Consider the following 27,403-nt stretch of genomic DNA (forward strand, 5'->3'; position numbering starts at 1 on the left):
TAGCTTCAAACGTATTACATTGAAGACAAAAAGAAATTAATTGTACGATCAGAACTTTTCTCGGTTTAAGTTTACGGCGGTTTCTTCTAATTCATCCGGTTGTCAGTGGCAGAAGCCGAGTTCGTGCGGATTTCAGCAGGTTCCAGGCCATTAGTCTCTGAATCCGGGCCCGACTCATATTCTTCCGTGTCCGACTCGTCCGTAGAAGTGTCCGTGTCGCTCTCGCCGCTCTCAGGTTTCAACGTCTGTGTCGTTGCATCCGATTTCTGTATTTTCACGTCCGGTTGTTGAGGGACTTTGGGTGGAGTTGCCGCTCGTTCCAGAGCCTCGAAGCAGGTCAGCAATTGTCTCTGTCGGGTCGGGGTAATCGAATCACAATTTTCTCCGGGTTCAGCGATGAGCAGCGTCGTCAGGAAGAGGCAGAGTTGCTTAACCGATTCTTCAGTGACTCCGGTCTCGAGACGGTGGACCAGAGTCTCGGCACAGTCTGTGATCCAACCGTCCGGCACTCCGGGCATTTCTCTCTTGAAAATGGCGGCCATCAGTTTGACGTTGTTGAATTTTTCGACTCTCGACTTGCCATTTTCGTCGTCACTGTCAAGCGGCCGGTTGAATTCCTCGACGGCGAGTTGGAACAAGAGACGGACGATGTTTTGTGTCCAGCCTTTCTGGTCGCCGCTCCTCAGTCGCTTCAACAGTTTGGCGTAAAGGTGAGAAATGTTTCCGTTTTTCAAAGCTCTGCTGAGAATGGCATCGACGAGGTCTTGTTCCGCTTCCGATCGATGAAGTTGGTGGTAATTCATCAGGACCTCGATGCCATTCGCCACACTCTCGATTGACTCTGGCGTATTCTTCAACATGTCCAGGTAGCGGTTGATTTGGTTGCACCATTCCAAACGAGAGACGACAAGAGGTGCCACTTGATCGTCCATTCCGTTTTCTATGAACGCCGCCATTGTGGATTGGATTCGACGTTGGAATCTCATCGACTCGGGTTGGCCATCTTTGCGGGTCGGTTGTACTGGTAATCCTTGCAGTTTCAGCTCCGATTTGGATGTGCGAATTGTGCGTATTGTGCGAACGCACCAACTGGCGAAGAGACCCGCAAGGATGACAACAATAGAGATAGAGACGAGAGAAATAATCATGTTGGTGGAAGACATGGTTGCTGTATTCAAGTTTTGATCTGTGAAATTCGATTTACTTTAGAAATCTTTGGTCCCCTATAAGTAACCTTTGGTCTGACTTGCAGCAGTGGCATCCCCATTTTTTCTAGTTTAAACGGTCCTAAAAGTAAAATTTAAATGATTTCAAATTAGTAATCATGTTAATCAAATGTAAAATATTTTTCCGAATATTACTCAATAAAAAAATAGTTTAAACAGTTCAATATTGAATAAGAAAACTTTTATTTTAATGCTATATGTCAGTGTCAATGATTACATCACCAACACTGTCCTCAGATTGTGGCGCCATCTACCTATTACGTAATTACAATATTGGTCTGACGACTGAAAAATGTCAAAGCTTACATAACTAACTTACATAACCAACATATCTAATAACTTAGCTTCTTATCTCAATAGAACATAATGTGCCGAACAAAAAGATTTAATCCTGAATTCATGTACGGCCACGTTAAAAAAAAAAATTGACTCTTAAACGAAAAGGTGTCCGTTGAAAATGCTCAGCTGTTGTCAAGTCGAGCCCAGCAACCTTTTCTTTCCCCATTAAATGAATCTATTGCCGTAGTCATTATCGAAAAATTATAGCCTATCACATTTTTTAAGTCTAAATGATACGCGCGTCACTGGTCAAACAGCAGAGACTACTGTCAATCAGGAATTTCTTGAATTCACTACCGGAGATTGGGCATACAGTCGTTATCCAGTTTGCAGTTGTGTGCAACAAAAACTTATGATTGTAGGGCACGAAATGATAGCATACATACGTCTGTTTCGCCATCAGCTTTCTCTTCTTTGATCAGGCCGCAAAGGAAACGCGGGGAGACGTTAATAAGGGTTAATCTATATAATGAATCAATATTTAGACTTGGAAATTGAACTTGTAGTAGCTTGACGACTTCGTCATCTGGAGCGGAGTATACGAAGGGAAAAATTGTTAACTGTTTAACGTTATATTGAAGTGATAGGCGCTATACATACGAATTTTTACACGACTGTGGAATACACCTTCAATCCCTTTCGGCTGTGTTGGAAACGCCCAACAAGAAAGACCATTACAACCTGTAAAAAAAACAAAGGTGTCAAACCGGACTGTTATTGCGCAGATTTTCGTTGACTCCACAGATGTTTGTATATACCTAAATACGATTTCAGTTTTACCTAATAGCATTGGAAACCATGGGAAACTGGGAAAGGAATAAACATGGAATGATGTTGCTAGATGACGTCCGCGCGCCACTAGCATTAGGACTTCAAAGCAACCTATGGTATATGCAGGATCCGTTACCAAATATCCAGCTCAAGTCCTCGTCTGACAATTCACTAATCACATACTCTCCAATGATGAATCAAACTTTTATAAATCATTTTTATAAATCATTTTATTCGTTATAAATAATGGCAGCTTTTTCCGAGAGCGGCAGCCACGGACTCCTTTCCCGATAATAACACTGTCGTCAACTGGGTTGCCGACGAAAACGTAATCCAAGCCCCAGTGACCATTTGCCCACTTCTCCTACGTCGGATGGAGGTGTCGGGATAATGCTCGCCGATTTAAAGAAGTAAAGGTAAAACGCTTTAAATAAAAACTTCGGAACCGAAAACTGGGAGAATGTTTTGTCTTGTTCAACATCTGATTTAATGCACAGACTGTTCAATATTTAAACGAATAACATTTTTTTAAATATCGTACGATCGTATTTTCTCCATAACGCTAAGTAAAGTTATGGGATTCTGGGTATCGGTAACCATTTCCCGTATGACAATGCGTCATATTGCACAAGTCTAATGCAGTAACGATCGATGAAAACTTGAAATAAAAAAAGTTGCGGGACCCTAATCAAATCAAGTATCACTGAACAACTTTGGTTTCTTTATTATTATCATAACGAAAATGAAATGAATTAGTAACAAGCCTAAAAAGTTAAAAATGTAAAAAACATGGGGAAAATCGATTGGCACACTCGAGCAACACCATCAAGGTCTATATGAGCTTGGCTACAGCTTGTGCAATTCCAAATGTTGTCGTTGTTTGAACCCTTTTAACTTCAAAACAAACTCACTGTAGGAAAAATGTCGCCTTTTTTCAGTTTCTTCGGAAAATTTACGATTCGCTCGAAATACTTCAGCATTTACTGCAAACCAGATGCGCATCACGGAGCCATTCTTAAAATCACCCAAGCGACTGTACCTGACGGAAAAACGGTAGTGAACAAAATCTACGCCACTCTCGATGTCACCACTGAACTTTGCGAACGACTCAACGCGCTGGAACATCTTTACCAAGAGGCCCGCCCTCTTCCGCGCAATGGCCGGCTCCACTTTGAGGCAATTGTTGATCAAGATTCGACTTACAAATTGGATTTCAGCGTCAGGGAATATCGGCAAAACTTGGAGATGACGCAGAGCAAAAAGATTCTGACTCTAGGGCCATGCGACAGCATTAATATTCCGGATGTGAGGGAATTTCGCCGCGAACTACTCCACCTGGTGGAAGAGTTGTCGAACAACAACTGACACTCGCGAGATTGAAACGGCCGATAATTCCGGATTCTCCAAAGTGATTCGAGGTAATCGCGAGTGGCCGTCATTTATTGCCCGGTTCGCCCGTGGCCCTGATGGACCCGTTCGTATCCAACAGAAGTGATGCTTCTTTTTGACCCGATTTTGGTGGAGTTGATCCTATTCGATCGTGACGTCGAAAAGATACGCGAGAATTACGATCGCACCTATCCGGACTTGATGGTGGACGCTTATGTCGAACTCAATTCACTGGAACATTTTTTTCGAAAACCTGAAAATCCGCTGGATCCGTCACGGTCGACAGTTCCGCATCAATGATCACCTCGGAACTCTTTCTCTGAAGCACGAAGTTCACCGCCTAATACAAAAAGAAAATCTTCTAAAAATAAAATTTTGTGCTGATTGATCAAAATTTAATTCTGATAATAAACATTTCATTAAAAAAAAAGAATAACCCGTTTTTATTTCTGTAGCATACGACTTCCTCGTGTTTGTTGTTCTAACAAATAACCAGGAAGTGCCAGTGCAGGACTGCAGGTCCCTCTTAGTCATGAAATTTTAAGTGCAACTAGTAAACTAGTAAAAGTGAAAATATTTTCAAATTTGATTGTTTACCCACAGACAAAGTTGTGAGGTAACACAAACAGGCATAAGATCATCTGCAGTTGTTCTAATTCCAAAAAGGAAAAAAAAAAATTCGTTTCCTACTTTTCAGCCTGGAAAATACGGCCAGGCATCCACAATAAGTGCTCCACCCGTAGAAACGAAGTTGAATCCACCAGACAGGATAAAAGGGTTGTCCTCGTGAATACCCCCACACTCGCATGGGTGTACACGAGGACATTTAAAGATAGGGGAACTGGGGAGGAATACGTTACTCATCGGCCGACACTGGAGATTTCTCTAATCAGGATGATGTTTATCTAAATGATAAATAAAAAATTGGGTTACGAAAAATATTTGTAGGAACAAACAAGCAAGGAGAAGTTGAAAACTAGGCAGTGGGTAAACTCAAATTGTTAATAAACAGGAGAATCAATAAAGGTTTCCACGTCTTCATTTGTGCAAGGCATGCATGTTTTGAATAATTAAAATATCTAGCATATTGTGGGAATAAAAGAAATAACACAAATCATATATAATCCTAACAATGATACTGAAATTGTTGCTAATGACAGGTAAATAACACCAGCACAACCAAAACTGGCATATCTTGTGGATATGATATAACGATGCTCAGGCCTCAGATCTTCACAAGGGAAAAGGTAACATCATTCTATTTGTATTCTTCGTTTCATATTTACCTGCTGAACTGCATGCTGTGTGTATCAAGCGATTTTATAAAAAGTTGCGACCAGAGTTGACTTGACACATGCAATTTGTTTGTTTTACCTATACTTTTTGTTCGTGCAGCCAAGTATCCAAAAAGGCAAAAACGCTATCGTTCTGTTTTCTTAAGAATCTTAAAATTCGTCTCTTCGAAACTTTGACACAAAGCGAAAGCAGACGACACTAATATTCTAATTAGCCGTTCTTAACAATCGATAGAAAAATCGAGCATCCCCGCTCAAAAAACGCTCAAACGTTAAATCCAAAGATGGACTATATTTTGCTAAAAGGATCAAAAACAACTTATGCTAAAGAGAAGGTGTAAAGGCAGGACAAATAATAAATTTCGATTAAAAAATTTACTTAGTTTAACCTGTGGGGAAAACCCGAGACCATAAAAACACTTTCACTTTATTCGTCTCTCATTTTCAACTGAGCTGGCAAAAACCAGAGGGCAAAGGCAAAGGGCATTGAGTCCATTGACGAGCAATCAATCGGGCCGGCAATAAGACGTAAAACCTTCTCAACAAATAACTAACACATTTTGCTCCGTAGTCTATTTGAGGGTATATACTTTCTCAAACTGTTGAAAAAACCACGAGTAAAAAAAGCAATAAACAATTAAGCTCCGATGAAAGTAAACTTCCTCATGAATCGCTGTTTTTTTAATTATTTAACGCATGATTTGATTTTACTCAATTTCCATTTTACTGCTTCGAGAACATGAAAGGTTTTGAGAGGGCTTTGACTTTCGGCAATATTTTCACACAGGATGAATACCACAATTTTTTGGGTCATTTCACCCGAAATTTAATCGACATTAATACTCCTACAATCCAACCAACCACTCTGCTGAATGAATAAAGGAATAAAGTTAAACAGAATCGCGGGGTGTCAAATGCGCTTAGGTCCTAACAATTGTCACTCTAAGGGGGCTGGTGGACACGACAGGACCGGACAGGACTGATTGATAAAATCAAATGATCATATGCTGGTATTCAAATTTTATGAATTTAAATTTTCAAACTTTAAGAAAAATCATAATTCTGGTGAAAAGAAATTTACTGGATCTTATAAATAATTTAAGAATTGTAATATTTTTTTCCCCTCTTTAAGTGGAGTCCAAAATGAATCAATGAAAAATCAATAGTAGGCTAATTAAAATTAAATTTGATTGTATTGTTCCGAAAGTATTACACAGATATCGCATCAATTTCAAATTACATCGTATTACATCAAATCACATCTTCACTCTTCAGCTTCACAATCTCATATTCAGTTGACGAGTGGATCTTCGAGGCCTTCAGTCGTATAGTTAACTTAATCGAAGGCTGGGCTGCAGGTGTTGTAAGGACTGATGAGGTAGGAGATGTCCAATTCGCCTCTTTCTTGATAGTTGGTGCTTTCGATTTTATGGCCTTGGCGATTTCAGCCGCTACTGCCGCCTTCGACTCGGTCTTCAGGACTACTCTATTAGGAAGCTTATTCTTCTGGACCTTTGACTTGGTTGGTGTCGTACGTTCTTTTTTCAGTGACTTGATGTCAGTCATCATTTGGTCCATGAGAAACGGCTTCTTTTTCTTTCCTTTCGGCACAAGGTGCATTCGACTGATCGATGGCATCACCAGGTCAACAACGGGAGTTGTGCTGCATCGCATGTATTTACAGCGATGGCGGTGCAACAGCGGTGACAACTTTATTTTCTCTCCGTTTGTATGATCTGATCCTCTCTGGCCTGGTCGGATTTCTTGTTATAAACTTTTCAATGTCATAGATCGCGTGGGCAGGGACATAGTACGGTGTGCGCAACGGCTTCAACAGTGTGTTCGCGGGCAGTGTTGGTTTAGCCAATATGACCGGTCTCCGATTGTCGATTTTGGATTTGACCAAAGGAAATTCTTTCTTAGCTCCAGGCAGTTTTCGAATTGGTTGAGTATTCATTTCTGACTTGGAGTTCGTATTCGTAGGTTAATACAGAACGTATAATTTTTATAGGAGCGGAACACTCCCTACTTATAACCTCGCTATCCCGAAATTGTTCAGCAAAGCCCTGTCGCCACTGATTTTGCTACTTTTTTAAATTAATTGTTTAACGAAAATTGTTTTTAATCAGATAATATCAACACTTACTATTTTAGCAATAATGTTCATTCATATTTAAAAGAATTAATCTATTTCAACTTAATCTTTATCTAAAATTAGTTTTCGTTGTTTCGGCGATGCAAGAAGTCCTGTTCTGTGTTCACTCTAAAGATTGCCGCAAAAATAAGTGGCGCCAGGTGTTTGCTGTGGCACTCTTGGGATAGCTGATAGATAAGTATGGGCAATCCTCCTATTCCATTTCCAATTTATACGTTCTGTATAAACTTTCACCGTAAATACTGAAGGTGAAATAATTAACTATTTTTCGTCGGTGTTTTATTTAACAACCGGCCGTTACAACGCAGAAGCTAGAACCTGACATCGAGGAAACGGAAACGAAATGAGAAACTGGCTCGTCGCAGTCAGAGTCCCCCACAGTCTCGGACACGGACGAATATGAGTCCGGGCACGGATTCACAGATCGACCCGGTACCTGCTGAGAAATAGGAGATTTAACAGCCAGATTAGATCTTTCATTTTAAAGGTAAATCAGAAAAAAACATCTCACTCTTTTTTTTCGTTGATTTAATTTCAATATAATATGTTTGAAGCTGTTTCGACGAATTACAAAAAATCAGTTTTAAAAAATGTTTTTTTCTTAATAACATTTTGTTACCATCCATCGATGTTTTGATTACTTAAAAAATTTATAAAATCTTCCTATTTTCTCTTTTGAAATTAACAAACAGTATATAGCCGTACATTTGAGCTAAGCTTGGAGCTTAGCCGAAGCATGATGGGTATGGAGAGATTATCGAATGGTATGGTTTTGGTATGGGTAAGGGTATTATATGATTTGTTACAGCATGATGGAAATTTTTTAGTAGAATCATTGACCTGAATCAGTTAAACAATTTGTTTAACTCGTATTGCAAGTGAGACGCGTCCTGATGTGATGTGTGTCGACTGTTCTCGATCTTTCTTCCCGGAAGCCCAGATAGTCAGATACCTCTTAACATCGATGAAGGATGTCGAGGAAAAGAAAGAAGTCGCCAATTTATAGGAACTTGTATTTATAGAATAATTGTGGCCGAAAAAAATTACCGTAAAATTACCGTACCTACACGAAAAAGTAGAGAAAAAAATCCCACAAAGAAATGTCTGCTTCATCAAATTTATTAAATCAAGAAAATCAAAAATGTTTCTATCGGTATTAGGTCAATTTGTGCGATGACTTGAATGTTCTTTAGTGCCACGTAATCGAATCACGTCACTGTTCACCGGGCACGCCGTTGACACAACCATTGGGTTGCTCAATAATCCCGCGCAACTGAGCCCATTCGCATCTTTTCTGCCCATTCGGCATAGTCTGACATCATCGCATACACGGACTGACCCTCTAGTATGACTTTAGATCATAACATCATCCGGCATTACACCTTCAGCAGCTGATTTCCAATTGGGATTCTAGTATGAACCTAACCCGCGGACGGGACTTCTGTTTTGAACCGCTAGATTCGCCGATAGATCGATCAACCATCGGATCGAATTACAGTGGCGCCAGAGCGGGGGTGTGATCAACTAACGTTGCTCACTAGGGGGTTCGAACCCTGGTATTGACAGGTGCACCTATTCCTAAGTGACGCCTTATCCAATACATCCACTGTTCCACAATTGAAATAATTTAAAAAAAGGTAATGTTTTTAATTTTAGTAGATGATTGCCAAACATGTAATCTATTGGAATTTATTAAAATTTAAAAAAATTTTATTTTTCGTATACCGGCAACAGTGCCACTGCAACCTGTCATGTTTCATTTTCATTTCAAAACAAACAAATAACTTCGTCTGCAGCAACACCTCAAATAAAAAATAAAGAATCGAACGTTTCGTTGGTTTCGTTTAGGAAGTAGTAATTTAGTATAAATATTTCACTTTTTACCAGAAAGATAGTAGTTGAAAAAAGTTGAGTAACAATGAAGTTAATCTTATCAAAGAATTAAAAACTTGTATCAAACTAAAGCTAAAAAATATTGTTTTAGGCCTGCAACAAGCCACAACAGCCCATTCTTCATTCTTCTCCAGCTGGGGAAGAAGTAAAATTTATCCCCAAGTGTCCAACAGAGAATAACAATACCATGGCAATTGTTTTGAAAAAAATTTGGATTTAAAATGTTAGTTACTTAAGCCATGTAAGGAAGTGTGATTGATACTTGGGCTTGACCATGAATCGATGTAGTGAATTTCAACAGTTTCAGAATTATTTCTTTACCTTTTTATTTTATCACATCTCGTTTTTGGCATTGGAAGGCCCAACAGACAGGAATAGTGTAAAAAATAAGTAAAATAAGTACCAAGAATGGCCGGCTTGAGAGAAAGAACGTTTATTTTTGTGTGGAAGCAATTACATTGTACTGCTACCGAAACTGTAAGAGTAAAATAGAATGAAATTTGGGATCGCTACCTCCATCGTCAAGTTCAGGCGAGTTCAGGCGAGTTCAGGCATGTTCAAGGTCAGTTATATTTTGTCACGGTGTTTGCTATTGGATGACACCGTGCAAAGAGCTTACCTTCATATTCAGTTCACGTTCGTCCCGTCCAATCGTCAGTAAATATGCGTAAATATGGAAATTTCAATCTAGCCTAAGAGTTATTTTCATTGACCCATAAAATTCTTATCACCGTCGTTAATTATGTGTCATTTCTACTATTTCGACATTTCTAATTTTTTTTTTCATTTATTTCCTTGTCCAAAACAGATTAACCCTTAACGTCTCTTTTGCGGCCTGATCAAAGAAGAGAAAGCTGATGGCGAAACAGACGTATGTATGCTATCATTTCGTGCCCTATAATCATAAGTTTTTGTTGCACACAACTGCAAACTGGATAACGACTTTATGCACAATCTCCGGTAGTGAATTCAAGAAATTCCTGATTGTCAGTAGTCTCTGCTGTTTGACCAGTAACTCGCGTATCATTTAGACTAAAAAAGCATGATATCATTTTTCGATAATGACTACGGCAATAGATTCATTTAATGGGGAAAGAAAAGGTTGCTGGGCTCGAATTGACAACAGCTGAGCATTTTCAACGGTCAATTTTTCGTTTAAGAGCCAATTTTTTTTTAACGTAGATTGTGACCGAACATGAATTCAGGATTAAATCTTTTTGTTCGGCACATTATGTTCTATTGAGATAAGAAGCTAAGTTATTAGATATGTTGGTTATGTAAGTTAGTTATGTAAGCTTTGACATTTTTCAGTCGTCAGACCAATATTGAAATTACGCAATAGGTATAGATGGCGCCAGAATCTAAGAAAAGTGTTATGCAATCATTGACACTGACTTCCGCATTTAAATTAAATTTTACTTATTTAATATTAAACTGTTTAAACTATTTTTTTATTGAGTAATATTCGGAAAAATATTTTACATTTGATTAACACAATTACTAATTTGAAACCATTTAAATTTTACTTGTAGGGCCGTTTAAACTAGGAAAAATGGGGTTGCCACTGTTTCTAGTCTGTCCAAAGGTTACTTATAGGGGACCGAAGACTTCTAAAGTAAATCGAATTTCACAGATCAAAACTTGAATTCAACCATGTCTTCCACCAACATGATTATTTCTCTCGTCTCTGTCTCTACTGTTGTCATCCTTGCGGGTCTCTTCGCCAGTTGGTGCGTTCGCACAATACGCACATTGATAAAATCTCCATCCAAATCGGAGCTGAAACTGCAAGGATTACCAGTACAACCGACCCGCAAAGATGGCCAACCCGAGTCGATGAGATTCCAACGTCGAATCCAATCCACAATGGCGGCGTTCATAGAAAACGGAATGGACGATGAATTGGCACCTCTTGTCGTCTCTCGTTTGGAATGGTGCAACCAAATCAACCGCTACCTGGACATGTTGAAGAATACGCCAGAGTCAATCGAGAGTGTGGCGAATGGCATCGAGGTCCTGATGAATTACCACCAACTTCATCGATCGGAAGCGGAACAAGACCTCGTCGATGCCATTTTCAGCAGAGCTTTGAAAAACGGAAACATTTCTCACCTTTACGCCAAACTGTTGAAGCGACTAAGGAGCGGCGACCAGCAGAAAGGCTGGACACAGAACATCGTCCGTCTCTTGTTCCAACTCGCCGTCGAGGAATTCAACCGGCCGCTTGACAGTGACGACGAAAATGGCAAGTCGAGAGTCGAAAAATTAAACAACGTCAAACTGATGGCCGCCATTTTCAAGAGAGAAATGCCCGGAGTGCCGGACGGTTGGATCACAGACTGTGCCGAGACTCTGGTCCACCGTCTCGAGACCGGAGTCACTGAAGAATCGGTTAAGCAACTCTGCCTCTTCCTGACGACGCTGCTCATCGCTGAACCCGGAGAAAATTGTGATTCGATTACCCCGACCCGACAGAGACAATTGCTGACCTGCTTCGAGGCTCTGGAACGAGCGGCAACTCCACCCAAAGTCCCTCAACAACCGGACGTGAAAATACAGAAATCGGATGCAACGACACAGACGTTGAAACCTGAGAGCGGCGAGAGCGACACGGACACTTCTACGGACGAGTCGGACACGGAAGAATATGAGTCGGGCCCGGATTCAGAGACTAATGGCCTGGAACCTGCTGAAATCCGCACGAACTCGGCTTCTGCCTCGACAACCGGATGAATTAGAAGAAACCGGATAATGCGTAAACCATTACTGAGAGCAAAATTCTGATCGTACAATTAATTTCTTTTTGTCTTCAATGTAATACGTTCGAATTGAAGCTATCGATGAATTACAAAAAGTCTTTTAAAACATTTTTAATTTTAAAACATTTCACCCTAAATACTGAAGGTCCAATACTTAATTATTTGTCAGTAACAACACATTTTTACAGTAACAACCCATGTATTTTTCCTTCACGAAACAACAAACATTTGTTGACATTTAGCTAGACCAAACAAACAAACAAAAAAAAAACAACTTGTCGAGAAATTATTCTACACGATTAATTAGTAATAGCGTGCAATTGTGAACTAAATAAACAAAGATTTACTAATTTGAAAAAAAAATGCCATCTTTCAGTTGCTGTGGGTACGCGATTCAAGAGAGCAGCTACGTTTGTTTTATACGCAAACTAAATGTTACATCTAATCAACTCAACATGCATTTTATTTAAAAACAAAATGGTTTAAATACCGTGTTGACAACGGTCCCCGCTGTATCCAGGCTGACAAGTACATTTACGATTGTTGGAATTGCAGAAGCCTCCATTTAGACAAACCGTATCGCATTGAGATTCGCAAACCGGAGGCTGACCTGTCCATTGGCCGTCTGCCTGGCAAACTAATATGGCACTACTTCCATTTAGATGGCGACCTGCATAATTAACGCCAATCGCATATGTATTACCCAAATATATATTTTTAAGGGCAAATTTACCATGTTTGCAGCTAACAAGAAGTCGATCCCCGAAGTGGTACTGTCCACTTCCAGCATCAGCCTCTCCACTGATGACGACCACAGAAGCTGTTCCTTTAGCAACTGGATGACTGCAGTGCACTCCTAAATGAATCAAGTGGCCCAGTTTAATCATCTATGATGGCCTTTATTTAAACAGAAGATTAGAAATGTTTTTACTCTTGCAATGGCCCTTGACAGTGGACCACTGTTGATTGTGCAAACACTGAAGCGTCATGTCACCGACCGGTGTGAACCCTTCCTGGCAGCGAAGAATCAATTGCGTTCCGGTGGTTATTGGCTTTCCGGATGCCGGAGCTATCGTGTGGGGAACGGCTGGAGGAGGCGCGAAGCAAGTCAGAGCTGGCTGATGGAAATTTGCACATTTAGCAAAGCCAGTCCGCAAACGGAAAGTATTTGAATCATTTATTCGGGATGACGCTATACCTTCACACTGAGGCTACACGGTCGACCAAGTTCCATCCGCCTGGCAGGTGGAATCGTCTGCGCCGATTAACCGATAGCCGGTGCTACAAGCGTAGCGAACCCGGTCGCCAATTCGCCATATTGCCGGCCAGTTCCCATCACAAATCCTTGCAATGGCGCTTGACGTTCATTGCACCATACTCCTATAATTTTTATTTGGTTTTATTATTTCATAATTAGGATCAATTTTGTAATCAGATTTGATAATACTTTGACATGGTGGTCCTCGATCGCTCCATGTTCCTTGGTCCGTGCAAGTCCGTTGACCCGGGCCAAATAGTTGATATCCACGATTGCACGTGTAGTGAGCCGTAGAATGATAACTGGAAATCAAACCAAACATTAATGACATCAATCTAAATGAATTCCTTGAGAAATAAAGTTACCCCACGGCCAGCTGTTGATTATTGATAAAAAAGCAATAAACAATTAAGCTCCGATGAAAGTAAACTTCCTCATGAATCGCTTTTTTTTTAATTATTTAACGCATGATTTGATTTTACTCAATTTCCATTTTACTGCTTCGAGAACATGAAAGGTTTTGAGAGGGCTTTGACTTTCGGCAATATTTTCTCACAGGATGAATACCACAATTTTTTGGGACAGTTTACCCGAAATTTAATCGACATTAATAGTTAATACTCCTGCAATCCAACCAATCTGCTGAATGAATAAAGTAAAACAGAATCGTGGGGAGCGGGGTGTCAAATGCGCTTAGGTCCTAACAATTGGCTTAAAGGGCTGGTGGATACGACAAAAAAAAACTTTATGAAAAATCATAATTCTGGTGAAAAGAAATATCCAATTTACTGGATCTGAAAAATAATTTAAGAATTGTTTTTTTCTTCTTTAAATGGAGTCAATCAATGAAAAATCGATAATAATTAAAATAAAATTTTGATTGTATTATTCCGAAAGTATTACACAGATATCGCATCAATTTCAAATTACATCTTCATTCTTCAGCTTCACAATCTCATATTCAGTTGACGAGTGGATCTTTGAGGCCTTCAGTCGTATAGTTAACTTAATCGAAGGCTGGGCTGCAGGTGTTGTAAGGACTGATGAGGTAGGAGATGTCCAATTCGCCTCTTTCTTGATAGTTGGTGCTTTCGATTTCATGGCCTTGGCGATTTCAGCCGCTACTGCCGCCTTCGACTCGGTCTTCAGGACTATTCTATTGGGAAGCTTATTCTTCTGGACCTTTGACTTGGTTGGTGTCGTACGTTTGTATGATCTGATCCTCTTTGGCCTGGTCGGCTTTCTTGTTATAAACTTTTCAATGTCATAGATCGCGTGGGCAGGGACATAGTACGGTGTGCGCAACGGCTTCAACGGCCTCATCGGCAACCTCGGCATTTTCGTGAATTATTTTCGTGAATTATTTGAAAGGCGGAAGGTCGGTGGCAAGTTTAATTGGCGGAGTGGTTCACCTAGCTACGACGACAGATATCGGTAGTTCAGCGTTGAAACTTTGCGACAACAAACTCGGTAGGACGATTTCTTTCAATGGATACCACGTAATGCTAGGACTACGCGCGACTGTTCATCCTTAAGAAGGTCAATGACCCTTGCCCGTGCAGTCTGTACACCGTCCGGCGAATTTTATTCATTTTTATTTGCTCAAATTCGCCTTGGCTCGGTTTTATCCGCCACTCGCTTCCCCGTCAGTGGGGGGTGGGACCGTCTGCGTGAGCAATCGCAGACCGTCATTTGGGCAATTTACACTTAAGGACCCATTGCAGCCCAGAATTCCCCTTGAAATTCTGAGTAGAGCATGCTGCAGTCAAATCTCACCTGAAGCGCACAGGTATCGTCTTGAGACTGACCCCATACCGCAGCGATTACGCTACGGTCAAAGACTCTTTTAATTATTTTTCATTTTTTTAAGGATGTACCCGGATGTGGAATCGAACTCGGGGTCAAGTTGTTAGTACAGTAGTACTACTAACTGACGCCTTATCCGACTACCCCACCCGTTCCCCTATGGCAATGTTAATCCGCTAGATGGCTATGTCGTCTGCTACAAACAGTTTAAAGTGTCAATTATCAAAATAACAACAAACAAACTTTTAAACTTCTCGAAACCATTTTCTCTGGGGACAGGTGGTCATGGGATCATCATATCATCGTGGTGCAACAAAAGATTTCGTTGCAATAGCCAAAATGGCTAGTTAGTGCAACGAAATATTTCGTTGCAATAGATTTCACCATAGCAAAGACATCTCGGAAAACACAAAATTTCCTATTTGCTCTATGCTTTTAGAGATAAAAGTTAATGGAAATCATTTAATAAACTTAGTTTTTGTGAATCCAACATGAGTTGTTTGTCAGGAAATCATTCCAGTGTTGTTCCTGCAGAAAAATAGGCTACCATGTCAATGTGAAAGCAATCACGTTGATAGTAGAAAGTGGTAAACTTTGAATTTCATATATTCCTGTAAGTCTTATTGAATTGTTTCATGCTGCAGCATTAAGTTTTATAGTTTATGTAAGTAAATTCAATATTTTACTTCGCTGTTTGTAATTTTAAACGTTTTGATTTTCTTGGAGGAACAACACTGAAATTATTTGACGACAAATAACAACCAATGTTTCAAAATTGAAATTGTTGAATGTTTTTCACATTCAGAAGTGTTTTTAACTTTAATTTCTTCAAGCAAAGTGCATCCAGAAAATTTGATGACCAAGAAATCATCCTTGCCGCCATGAAATCAATCAGCAAAATGATAATTCTTTTTTGAATGCTCAGCTCAATGTTTGGCTGGAAGTTAATCTCCAACCGGACTGGAACGGTGCAGTACTTGCCCGCAAGGAACGTACCAGACCGAGTACTCGCAGCGAAACTGCCTTCCTTGCCCGTCGGGTTCGACCACATGGCGCCTAGGCGCCCGTCGTCTGGACGACTGCAAGTCCGTCTGTCCACTAGGACTCGTTTCCGAGACGGGATTGGCCCCCTGTTTCTCCTGTCCGGTCGGATTCTACCAGCCGCTCAACGGTCTACTACGACGGCCCACTTTGCTAGAACGACGTTTCCGAATGCCTGCCGGAACCGTGCGCAGCCGGAAGCACCTGCGTCAACCGACTGGGATCCTTTGCTTGTTTGTGCCCGCCTGGAGTGGTCGGATCGACTTGCGACACGGCCGTCAATTCCGATTTCAGTTTAGAATTCACCCGCGCCGGCCAACTGGACTACGCCGTCTGGGAGGGCGGACTTCGGACGAACGCCAGGCCGCTCAGACAGATGCCCATGTGCGCCTGGATCAAGACGACGGACCAGCAGAACTACGGCACCGTCTTCTCTTACGCCACCGACGACGAAGCCAATTCGCTGACCTTGACGGACTATTCCGGCTTCGTTCTCTACGTCAACGGCGCCAAAGTGGTGACGGACGTGACGGCCAACGACGGGCGTTGGCACCTGATTTGCGCCACGTGGAATTCACCGGACGGACAGTGGCGCATCTACTCGGACGGAGAGCTCAAAGACAAGGGATCGGATTGGCCAGCAATTCGTCGATCCATCCCAGCAGGACCGTCATCCTCGGCCAGGAGAAGGACGTCCACGCCGGAGGGTTCAGCAATGCTGAATCCTTCGTCGGCCAGCTGTACGGAGTCAAACTGTGGGATTCCGTCCTGGACGACCAACAAATCGCCTACCTGACCCTCTCCTGCCACCAGCTGGACAGCGAGTCCAGCAGCCAATATCGTGGCAACCTCATCACCTGGGCCGATTTCAAGCACGGACTGCGCGGCGGAATTCGAGTGGAGGAGTCGATTTTTTGCCGCGGATGTTCCGATCCAATTCCGCCGCAACACAGCGGAGTCAAAGTCGAAGGCAACGTGGCCGTCTACGAATGCGAGCTGGGCTACACCTCCTCTCGACTCCGTCGCCTCGTCGACCTTGTCTCGTCTACGGCGGATGGTCCGGTCCCGATCCGGAATGCCAACGGGTCAGTTGCGGATTTCCCGGATACATTCTCAACGGATTGGTGAACGGAACCAATTTCGTCTACGGCAACACCGTCTCCTACAACTGCACGAGAGGCTTCCGCCTGTCCGGCGACGGATTACGCATTTGCGAGGAAAACGGCCAATGGAGCGGCTATCCGCCTGAATGCGTTCCGGTCACTTGTGAGCCACCGATTCCGCCCGTCAACGGCTCCCAGATTGAGCCGCCCGTGTCGCAGGAATTCTACGCCGTTGGCGACCGGATTACTTTTCAGTGTTCGACCGGCTTCCGGCTGGATGGACCGTATTCCTTGACCTGCCAAGACGAAGGGCAATGGGACGAAGTTCTTCCGGTTTGCCAGCCTCTGACGTGCACACGCCCACCTTACGTCGAGCACGGCATCGTCACCAACAGAGTGGCCATAATCCTTCCGGAAGATCTGCCCCACTTTCTTGTGCCCGGCTCCATCTTGACGTTCGCTTGTCTGTTTGATTACCAGCTGGTAGGCTGAGCTCCAGCTCCTAGCTCTTCGGCCGAGGTCCAGTGCAGTCACGAAGGATTCTGGATCGGCCAAATTTCCAAATGCGTGCCCATCCAGTGCGGAACGCCTCCGGAAATTGACCACGCCACCGTCCAGCTCTCTCGCCCAGATAACGACCGAGTCGGATCGGTGGCCTCTTACGTCTACCAGTCTGGTTTCGAGCATTTCGGTCCGGCCGAGCTCAAATGCACGGAGAGTGGCACTTGGCTGGATCGCAACAAACAAGCCACCCTGCCCGTCTGCATGCCCGTCGACTGCGGCTCCCCGCCGACCGTCGACAACGGCGGAGTCTATGCGGAAGAGAAAGACTTTCGGAAGCAAAGCCCCGGTGACGTGTTATTCCGGCTTCAAACTGATGGGCGCCAGCAGCTGGATCGAATGCGGAGCCGATAATCGATGGGGTGTCGCCCCTCAGTGTTTGCCCGTCGCTTGCGCCGAAGCTCCGCTCGTTTGCAACGGGACCCAATCGGCCGCAGAACCGTTCGTCGCTGGAGAGGAGCTGAGTTTCGCCTGCCAGGATGGATTCCGCAGCACGTCATCCGACCTCCTAGTTTGCCTGGAAGATGGCTCCTGGTCGGGCAACATTCCCGAATGCTTGCCGGAAGAGTATCCTCCGCCGGATGCGATCAACAATGGCGCCTGGCTCTACACGTCAGCTGTTGACGGTGAAATGGTCAACGCCCAAACCGTTTTCTACACGGGCAAGAACAGTGTCCGTGAATATTTTAAATGTCCAATCAGAGTAGACAAATAAGAATTCATTCTTTATTTTTTTTAAATTTGAATTTAATAGATTAATCGACAGGTGCTGAAGTGGTTTACTCTTGTAACGAGGGCTTCCTGCTGGAGGGTGGAACACGACGAAGATGTGCTGGAACAGTCGGCTGGATGCCCCAGGGTCTACCTAAATGCCGGACTCTGGCATCGATTTCCGGAATCACGTGTCCGGCATTGGACAACCCGGATCACGTGTCCGGCATTGGACAACCCGGATCACGGGACAATTGTTGTCGAAGGTTTCGAAACGGGCCAACTGGCAACCTACGAATGCGACACGGGCTTCCAGGCCGGCGCCACTTCGGGGCCGGCAACTTTGGTCTGCAATTCGGACGGGTCCTGGAGCGTTAGCGACGCGGAATCCAATTCCAACGAGCCGTTCCGGTGCCAGGAAGTCGTTTGCAGCTAGCCGGAAACTCCCGCCAACGGGTCCGTCACTTTCACGTCCACCAATTTCGGATTGAAGGCGCTCTTCCGCTGCGACCAAGGATTCGTGCTGAGCGGATCGCAGCAGAGGACGTGCGGAAGCGAAGGCGAATGGATCGGCGGAGCCAAGCCCAAATGCGTTCCTCGAACGTGTTCCATCCCGGACATCATTGAGCACGGATACATGGGATTCGAAGTGGGCGGATCGGCCACCAGTCTCGGCACCGGATCTGTCATTCTCTACGACTGCGAGGAAGGATACAAATTAGTCGGAGCGCGGGAACGATCCTGTTTGCCATCCGGTGATTGGACGGACCAAGAGCCGTCGTGCCATTAGATATTTTGCGAGCGTCTGCCCAGCACCATGGAGCACGGGACTGTCACGGGGGCCGAGGAGAACATTTACGGTTCAGTCGTTCAATTTGTTTGCCATCCGGGATACGAATTAGACGGTCCGGAATGTTTGTCCTGCGAAGATGACGAAAATTGGACCGGAATAATGCCCACCTGTCGCCCGGTGGAGTGTCCCAATCCGGGCCTGGTTGCCAACATAGTTGTTTCACTCAAACAAGCGGATGTTCGATTAGATCCGGAAGTCTACCACTACGGCGACATTTTGGTTTACATCTGCCGAAGAGGTTACGGAATTGTCAAATCCGACAATGATTCCGGCGTCGTGGAGAGGCGCTGCTTGGCCGACGGCTCTTGGTCTTCCAAACCGCCCGTCTGTTCCAGAGTCTCCTGCCCGCCGGCCGTCATCCCCCAGAATGGGTACACATCTCGTCCCGTTCAGAATGAAGTGGCCAACGTCAACGAAACGGAGGAAGCGGCCATGGTTGGTCAAATCATCCACTACAGATGCAAAAAAGGCTACCAGCTGACCGACTACAGCCCCAATGTGGCCAAATGTCTGGAGACGGACAAATGGAATGTCTCGGAAACGCCCACGTGTCAGCTGATTCGGTGCCCTAAACCGCCCGTCGTCAAGAACGGCAAACTGGACGGAAACGGGAAAAAGGAATATTCATATTTGGATTCCGTCAAATACGAATGCGATTTCGGATTCGGCATGACGGGCGAAGACCGGTTGGCGTGCACTTTTCCGGGAGATTAGGAAGATCAGATACCGACGTGCGTCCGAGCCATTTGTCTGTCTGTCGACATACTGGAAGACGGAATCATCACGCCCGTCTATCCGCCGTCGAATGGACAGAAGACGGGCCGCCAACAGCGCCCAATGGCATTGAAATTTTCCTGTCAAGACGAATACGATTTGGTGGGCAGCGCGTTGACTGAATGCACGTCGACGGGCGACTGGAATCATCCGTTTCCGGCTTGTGTTCCATGGCCGTGCGAGTCTCCGCCGATCTCACCGAATAGTCAAATCCAATCAAAAGTCATTCGACCGGATATCATCACGGCGATAGTCCGTTGCGATCCCGGCTTTCGATTACTCGGATCCAATTTGACTTGTGGTCCGGCCGGCATTTGGAAAGGAAAAGCGGAATGTGAAGCTCAGCTGTGTTCTCTTCCGAAACAACTGTCAACTGGGAAAGCAGTCATCGGCGATTTCAAATTCACGCAACCGCTGAAAAGTTCGTACGGGTTTGGCGAGACGATCCAGTTCAGTTGCCGGCTGGGCTATGTGCTGGAAGACCCTCAAATGTCTGCGCTAACCTGCGCCGATGATGGGCAATGGGACGAGCAGAAGATTCCAGTTTGTCAACCCATTCGCTGCCCAGATGTCCAGGTGCCGAAACATGGAACTGTCAGCGGAACGAGCTCAATTCTGGACAGCCGGATTACTTTCAGCTGCCAGGAAGGATATTTCAACTGAATGGGGAGGAGCAAATCACTTGCAGGCCGGACGGCACTTGGTCCCATCCAGCAATGCCCATCTGTGTGACTCGTTCGTGCGGCGATCCTCCGAATATCGACAATGGATTTGCCGTCGTCCGCGGCACAGGAGTCGGTGATACGATTTCCTACTCCTATGAGACCGGACATCGCCTTTCTGGTACGCAAATGAAATGAAATTTATTATTTTAAATTTTAAGCTGCTGCAAATTTGACTTTGTTTCAATTTTCTGATGTTTAGGAGTCGAATCTAGAACATGTTTGAGTAACGGTCGGTGGTCGGCAGAAGATCCTGCCTGTGATCCGGTCGTTTGTGCAGTACCGGAAGCCTCGGAACATGGATCCTGGACGAATGGTGGTTTCGTTCCGGGCTCCACCATTCGTTTCGAATGCAAACCGGGTTTTACTCTGGTCGGTTCCGCCACTGTAAGGTGCCTGACGGACAAATCGTGGAGCGATCGCCCGCCTAGTTGCCAGCAGATTACTTGTCCGCCTTTGAGAGATCCGGAACATGGAATTGTCCAGTTGACCAATTGGATTTCGGACAATCAAGAGCTCAATAATCAACAGCTGGCCGTGGGGTAACTTTATTTCTCAAGGAATTCATTTAGATTGATGTCATTAATGTTTGGTTTGATTTCCAGTTATCATTCTACGGCTCACTACACGTGCAATCGTGGATATCAACTATTTGGCCTGGGTCAACGGACTTGCACGGACCAAGGAACATGGAGCGATCGAGGACCAAAATGTCAAAGTATTATCAAGTCTGATTACAAAATTGACCCTAATTATGAAATAATAAAACCAAATAAAAATTATAGGAGTATGGTGCAATGAACCTCAAGCGCCATTGCAAGGATTTGTGATGGGAACTGGCCGGCAATATTGCGAATTGGCAACCGGGTTCGCTACGCTTGTAGCACCGGCTATCGGTTAATCGGCGCAGACGATTCCACCTGCCAGGCGGATGGAACTTGGTCGACCGTGTCGCCTCAGTGTGAAGGTATAGCGTCATCCCGAATAAATGATTCAAATACTTTCCGTTTGCGGACTGGCTTTGCTAAATGTGCAAATTTCCATCAGCCAGCTCTGACTTGCTTCGCGCCTCCTCCAGCCGTTCCCCACACGATAGCTCCGGCATCCGGAAAGCCAATAACCACCGGAATGCAATTGATTCTTCGCTGCCAGGAAGGGTTCACACCGGTCGGTGACATGACGCTTCAGTGTTTGCACAATCAACAGCGGTCCACTGTCAAGGGCTATGCAAGAGTAAAAACATTTCTAATCTTCTGTTTAAATAAAGGCCATCATAGATGAGTAAACTGGGCCACTTGATTCATTTAGGAGTGCACTGCAGTCATCCAGTTGCTAAAGGAACAGCTTCTGTGGTCGTCATCAGTGGAGAGGCTGATGCTGGAAGTGGACAGTACCACTTCGAGGATCGACTTCTTGTTAGCTGCAAACATGGTAAACTTGCCCTTAAAAATATTTATTTGAGTAATACATATGCGATTGCCGTTGATTATGCAGGTCGCCATCTAAAGGGAAGTAGTGCCATATTAGTTTGCCAGGCAGACGGCCAATGGACAGGTCAGCCTCCGGTTTGCGAATCTCAATGCGATACGGTTTGTCTAAATGGAGGCTCCTGCAATTCCAACAATCGTAAATGTACTTGTCAGCCTGGATACAGCGGGGACCGTTGTCAACACGGTATTTAAATCGCGTACCCACAGCAACTGAAAGATGGCATTTTTTTTTCAAATTAGTAAATCTTTGTTTATTTAGTTCACAATTGCACGCTATTACTAATTAATCGTGTAGAATAATTTCTCGACAAGTTGTTTTTTTTTGTTTGTTTGTTTGGTCTAGTTAAATGTCAACAAATGTTTGTTGTTTCGTGAAGGAAAAATACATGAGTTGTTACTGTAAAAATGTGTTGTTACTGACAGATAATTATGTAATGCACCTTTATTATTTACGGTGAAATGTTGAAAAAAAGAAGAAAAAACTAATTTTTAAAAAAGACTTTTTGTATTTCATCGATAGCTTCAAACGTATTACTCTGAAGACAAAAAGAAATTAATTGTACGATCAGAATTTTGCTTTCAGTTTAAGTTTACGCATGATCCGGTTTCTTCTAATTCATCCGGTTGTCGAGGCAGAAGCCGAGTTCGTGCGGATTTCAGCAGGTTCCAGTTCCAGGCCATCTGTCTCTGAATCCGTGTCCGACTCGTCCGTAGAAGTGTCCGTGTTGCTCTCAGGTTTCAACGCCTGTGTCGTTGCATCCGATTTCTGTATTTTCACTTCCGGTTGTTGAGGGACTTTGGGTGGAGCTGCCGCTCGTTCCAGAGCCTCGAAGCAGGTCAGCAATTGTCTCTGTCGGGTCGGGGTAATCGAATCACAATTTTCTCCGGGTTCAGCGATGAGCAGCGTCGTCAGGAAGAGGCAGAGTTGCTTAACCGATTCTTCAGTGACTCCGATCTCGAGACGGTGGACCAGAGTCTCGGCACAGTCTGTGATCCAACCGTCCGGCACTCCGGGCATTTCTCTCTTGAAAATGGCGGCCATCAGTTTGACGTTGTTGAATTTTTCGACTCTCGACTTGCCATTTTCATCGTCACTGTCAAGCGGCCGGTTGAATTCCTCGACGGCGAGTTGGAACAAGAGACGGACGATGTTCTGTGTCCAGCCTTTCTGCTGGTCGCCGCTCCTAAGTCGCTTCAACAGTTTGGCGTAAAGATGAGAAATGTTTCCGTTTTTCAAAACTCTGCTGAAAATGGCATCGACGAGGTCTTGTTCCGCTTCCGATCGATGAAGTTGGTGGTAATTCATCAGGACCTCGATGCCATTCGCCACACTCTCGATTGACTCTGGCGTATTCTTCAACATGTCCAGGTAGCGGTTGATTTGGTTGCACCATTCCAAACGAGAGACGACAAGAGGTGCCACTTCATCGTCCATTCCGTTTTCTATGAACGCCGCCATTGTGGATTGGATTCGACGTTGGAATCTCATCGACTCGGGTTGGCCATCTTTGCGGGTCGGTTGTACTGGTAATCCTTGCAGTTTCAGCTCCGATTTGGATGGAGATTTTATCAATGTGCGTATTGTGCGAACGCACCAACTGGCGAAGAGACCCGCAAGGATGACAACAGTAGAGACAGAGACGAGAGAAATAATCATGTTGGTGGAAGACATGGTTGCTGAATTCAAGTTTTGATCTGTGAAATTCGATTTACTTTAGAAGTCTTCGGTCTCCTTTAAGTAACCTTTCGCCTGACTAGCAGCAGTGGCATCCTCATTTTTCCTAGTTTAAACGGTTCTACAAGTAAAATTTAAATGATTTCAAATTAGTAATCATGTTAATCAAATGTAAAATATTTTTCCGAATATTACTCAATAAAAAATAGTTTAAACAGTTCAATATTGAATAAGTAAACTTTTATTTAAATGCGGAAGTCAGTGTCAATGATTGCATAACACTTTTCTTAGATTCTGGCGCCATCTATACCTATTGCGTAATTTCAATATTGGTCTGACGACTGAAAAATGTCAAAGCTTACATAACTAACTTACATAACCAACATATCTAATAACTTAGCTTCTTATCTCAATAGAACATAATGTGCCGGACAAAAAGATTTAATCCTGAATCCACGTTAAAAAAAAAATTGGCTCTTAAACGAAAAGGTGTCCGTTGAAAATGCTCAACTATTGTCAAGTCGAGCCCAGCAACCTTTTCTTTCCCCATTAAATGAATCTATTGCCTTCGTCATTATCGAAAAATGATAGCCTATCACATTTTTTTAGTCTAAATGATGCGCGCGTCACTGGTCAAACAGCAGAGACTACTGTCAATCAGGAATTTCTTGAATTCACTACCGGAGATTGTGCATAAAGTCGTTATCCAGTTTGCAGTTGTGTGCAACAAAAACTTATGATTATAGGGCACGAAATGATAGCATACATACGTCTGTTTCGCCATCAGCTTTCTCTTCTTTGATCAGGCCGCAAAAGAGACGTTAAGGGTTAATCTATTTTGGACAAGGAAATAAATGAAAAACAATTAGAAATGTCGGAAAAATAGAAATAACACATAATTAACGAAGGTGATAAGAATTATATGGGTCAATGAAAATAACTCTTAGGCTAGGTTGAAATTTCCATATTTACGCATATTTACTGACGATTGGACGGGACGAACGTGAATATGAAGGTAAGCTCTTTGCACGGTGTCATCCAATAGCAAACACCGTGACAAAATATAACTGACCTTGAACATGCCTGAACTCGCCTGAACTCGCCTGAACTTGACGATGGAGGTAGCAATCCCAAATTTCATTCTATTTTACTCTTACAGTTTCGGTCGCAGTACAATGTAATTGCTTCCACACCAAAATAAACGTTCTTTCTCTCAAGCCGGCCATTCTTGGTACTTATTTTACTTATTTGTTACACTATTCCTATCTGTTGGGCCTTCCAATGCCAAAAACGAGATGTGATAAAATAAAAAGGTAAAGAAATAATTCTGAAACTGTTGAAATTCACTACATCGATTCATGGTCAAGCCCAAGTATCACTCACACTTCCTTACATGGCTTAAGTAACTAACATTTTAAATCCAAATTTTTTTCAAGACAATTGCCATGGCATTGTTATTCCCTGTTGGACACTTGGGGATAAATGTTACTTCTTCGTTCTTCCCCAGCTGGAGAAAAATGAAGAATGGGCTGTTGTGGCTTGTTGCAGGCCTAAAACAATATTTTTCACTTAAGTTTGATACAAGTTTTTAATTCTTTGATAAGATTAACTCCATTGTTACTCATCTTTTTTCAACTACTGTCTTTCTGGTTAATGAGAAATCTTTATACTAAATTACTACTTCCTAAACGAAACCAACGAAACGTTCGATTCTTTATTTTTTATTTGAGGTGTTGCTGCAGACGAAGTTATTTGTTTGTTTTGAAATGAAAATGAAACATGACAGGTTGCAGTGGCACTGTTGCCGGTATACGAAAAATTAAATTTTTCAAATTTTAATAAATTCAATAGATTACATGTTTGGCAATCATCTACTAAAATTAAAAACATTACCTTTTTTTAAATTATTACAATTGTGGAACAGTGGATGTATTGGATAAGGCGTCACTTAGGAACAGTTGCACCTATCAATACCAGGGTTCGAACCCCCTAGTGAGCAACGTTAGTTGGTCACACCCCCGCTCTGGCGCCACTGTAATTCGATCCGTTGCTTGATCGATCTATCGGCGAATCTAGCGGTTCAAAACAGAAGTCCCGTCCGCGGGTTAGGTTCATACTAGAATCCCAATTGGAAATCAGCTGCTGAAGGTGTAATGCCGGATGATGTTATGATCTAAAGTCATACTAGAGGGTCAGTCCGTGTATGCGATGATGTCAGACTATGCCGAATGGGCAGAAAAGATGTGAATGGGCTCAGTTGCGCGGGATTATTGAGCAACCCAATGGTTGTGTCAACGGCGTGCCCGGTGAACAGTGACGTGATTCGATTACGTGGCACTAAAGAACATTCAAGTCATCGCACAAATTGACCTAATACCGATAGAAACATTTTTGATTTTCTTGATTTAATAAATTTGATGAAGCAGACATTTCTTTGTGGGATTTTTTTCTCTACTTTTTCGTGTAGGTATGGTAATTTTACGGTAATTTTTTTTCGGCCACAATTATTCTATAAATACAAGTTCCTATAAATTGGCGACTTCTTTCTTTTCCTCGACATCCTTCATCGATGTTAAGAGGTATCTGACTATCTGGGCTTCCGGGAAGAAAGATCGAGATCAGTCGACACACATCACATCAGGACGCGTCTCACTTGCAATCCGAGTTAAACAAATTGTTTAACTGATTCAGGTCAATGATTCTACTAAAAAATTTCCATCATGCTGTAACAAATCATATAATACCCTTACCCATACCAAAACCATACCATTCGATAATCTCTCCATACCCATCATGCTTCGGCTAAGCTCCAAGCTTAGCTCAAATGTACGGCTATATACTGTTTGTTAATTTCAAAAGAGAAAATAGGAAGATTTTATAACTTTTTTAAGTAATCAAAACGGCGATGGATGATGGTAAAAAAATGTTATTAAGAAAAACATTTTTTAAAACTGATTTTTTGTAATTCATCGAAACAGCTTCAAACATATTATATTGAAATTAAATCAACGAAAAAAAAAGAGTGTGATGTTTTTTTCTGATTTACCTTTAAAATGAAAGATGTAATCTGGCTGTTAATTAAATCTCCTATTTCTCAGCAGGTTCCGGGTCGATCTGTGAATCCGTGCCCGGACTCATATTCGTCCGTGTCCGAGACTGTGGGGGACTCTGACTGTGACGAGCCAGTTTCTCATTTCGTTTCCGTTTCCTCAATGTCAGGTTCTAGCTTCTGCGTTGTAACGGCCGGTTGTTAAATAAAACACTAAAACACCGACGAAAAATAGTTAATTATTTCACCTTCAGTATTTACGGTGAAAGTTTATACAGAACGTATAAATTGGAAATGGAATAGGAGGATTGCCCATACTTATCTATCAGCTATCCCAAGAGTGCCACAGCAAACACCTGGCGCCACTTATTTTTGCGGCAATCTTTAGAGTGAACACAGTACAGGACTTCTTGCATCGCCGAAACAACGAAAACTAATTTTAGATAAAGATTAAGTTGAAATAGATTAATTCTTTTAAATATGAATGAACATTATTGCTAAAATAGTAAGTGTTGATATTATCTGATTAAAAA

At 43.0% G+C, this 27,403-nt stretch overlaps 4 protein-coding genes across 7 annotated transcripts; 2 read left to right on the plus strand and 2 right to left on the minus strand.

Moving 5' to 3' along the window:
* LOC124320571 lies at positions 1-25,865 on the minus strand. 3 transcript variants are annotated; one of them, XM_046783400.1, is made up of 4 exons: positions 25,715-25,865; positions 24,592-24,654; positions 23,706-23,942; positions 1-1,056 (listed from the first exon to the last, which is right to left on the minus strand). In XM_046783400.1, the coding sequence occupies exons 3-4, from the start codon at positions 23,816-23,818 to the stop codon at positions 87-89; spliced, it is 1,083 nt and encodes a 360-aa protein (XP_046639356.1). In that variant the 5' UTR covers positions 23,819-23,942; positions 24,592-24,654; positions 25,715-25,865; the 3' UTR covers positions 1-86. The 3 variants fall into 3 exon arrangements, with proteins under 3 accessions (XP_046639356.1, XP_046639355.1, XP_046639357.1); XM_046783399.1 differs by lacking the exon at positions 25,715-25,865 and adding an exon at positions 24,794-25,587; XM_046783401.1 differs by lacking the exons at positions 1-1,056; positions 25,715-25,865 and adding an exon at positions 24,794-25,587 and having other exon boundaries at positions 22,671-23,744; positions 23,860-23,942.
* LOC124320573 lies at positions 9,016-11,841 on the plus strand. Of its 2 annotated transcripts, none has more exons than XM_046783402.1 (4): positions 9,016-9,735; positions 9,877-9,939; positions 10,601-10,683; positions 10,796-11,841. In XM_046783402.1, the coding sequence occupies exon 4, from the start codon at positions 10,905-10,907 to the stop codon at positions 11,799-11,801; it is 897 nt and encodes a 298-aa protein (XP_046639358.1). In that variant the 5' UTR covers positions 9,016-9,735; positions 9,877-9,939; positions 10,601-10,683; positions 10,796-10,904; the 3' UTR covers positions 11,802-11,841. The 2 variants fall into 2 exon arrangements, with proteins under 2 accessions (XP_046639358.1, XP_046639359.1); XM_046783403.1 differs by having other exon boundaries at positions 9,016-9,725.
* Positions 12,295-12,887, minus strand: LOC124320575 (fibulin-7-like). Its single transcript, XM_046783407.1, has 3 exons — positions 12,759-12,887; positions 12,561-12,683; positions 12,295-12,497 (listed from the first exon to the last, which is right to left on the minus strand). Exons 1-3 carry the CDS (start codon positions 12,814-12,816, stop codon positions 12,310-12,312), a joined length of 369 nt encoding a protein of 122 aa, XP_046639363.1. The 5' UTR covers positions 12,817-12,887; the 3' UTR covers positions 12,295-12,309.
* On the plus strand, positions 18,180-22,481 carry LOC124320574 (E-selectin-like). Its single transcript, XM_046783404.1, has 8 exons — positions 18,180-18,269; positions 18,363-20,777; positions 20,859-21,198; positions 21,262-21,374; positions 21,442-21,623; positions 21,704-21,889; positions 21,965-22,087; positions 22,151-22,481. The coding sequence occupies exons 2-5, from the start codon at positions 20,456-20,458 to the stop codon at positions 21,555-21,557; spliced, it is 891 nt and encodes a 296-aa protein (XP_046639360.1). The 5' UTR covers positions 18,180-18,269; positions 18,363-20,455; the 3' UTR covers positions 21,558-21,623; positions 21,704-21,889; positions 21,965-22,087; positions 22,151-22,481.
* Positions 25,866-27,403: the final 1,538 nt, after the last annotated feature.

The sequence above is a fragment of the Daphnia pulicaria genome, chromosome 1 (assembly GCF_021234035.1).
Source record: "Daphnia pulicaria isolate SC F1-1A chromosome 1, SC_F0-13Bv2, whole genome shotgun sequence".
Taxonomy (NCBI): Eukaryota; Metazoa; Arthropoda; class Branchiopoda; order Diplostraca; family Daphniidae; genus Daphnia; species Daphnia pulicaria.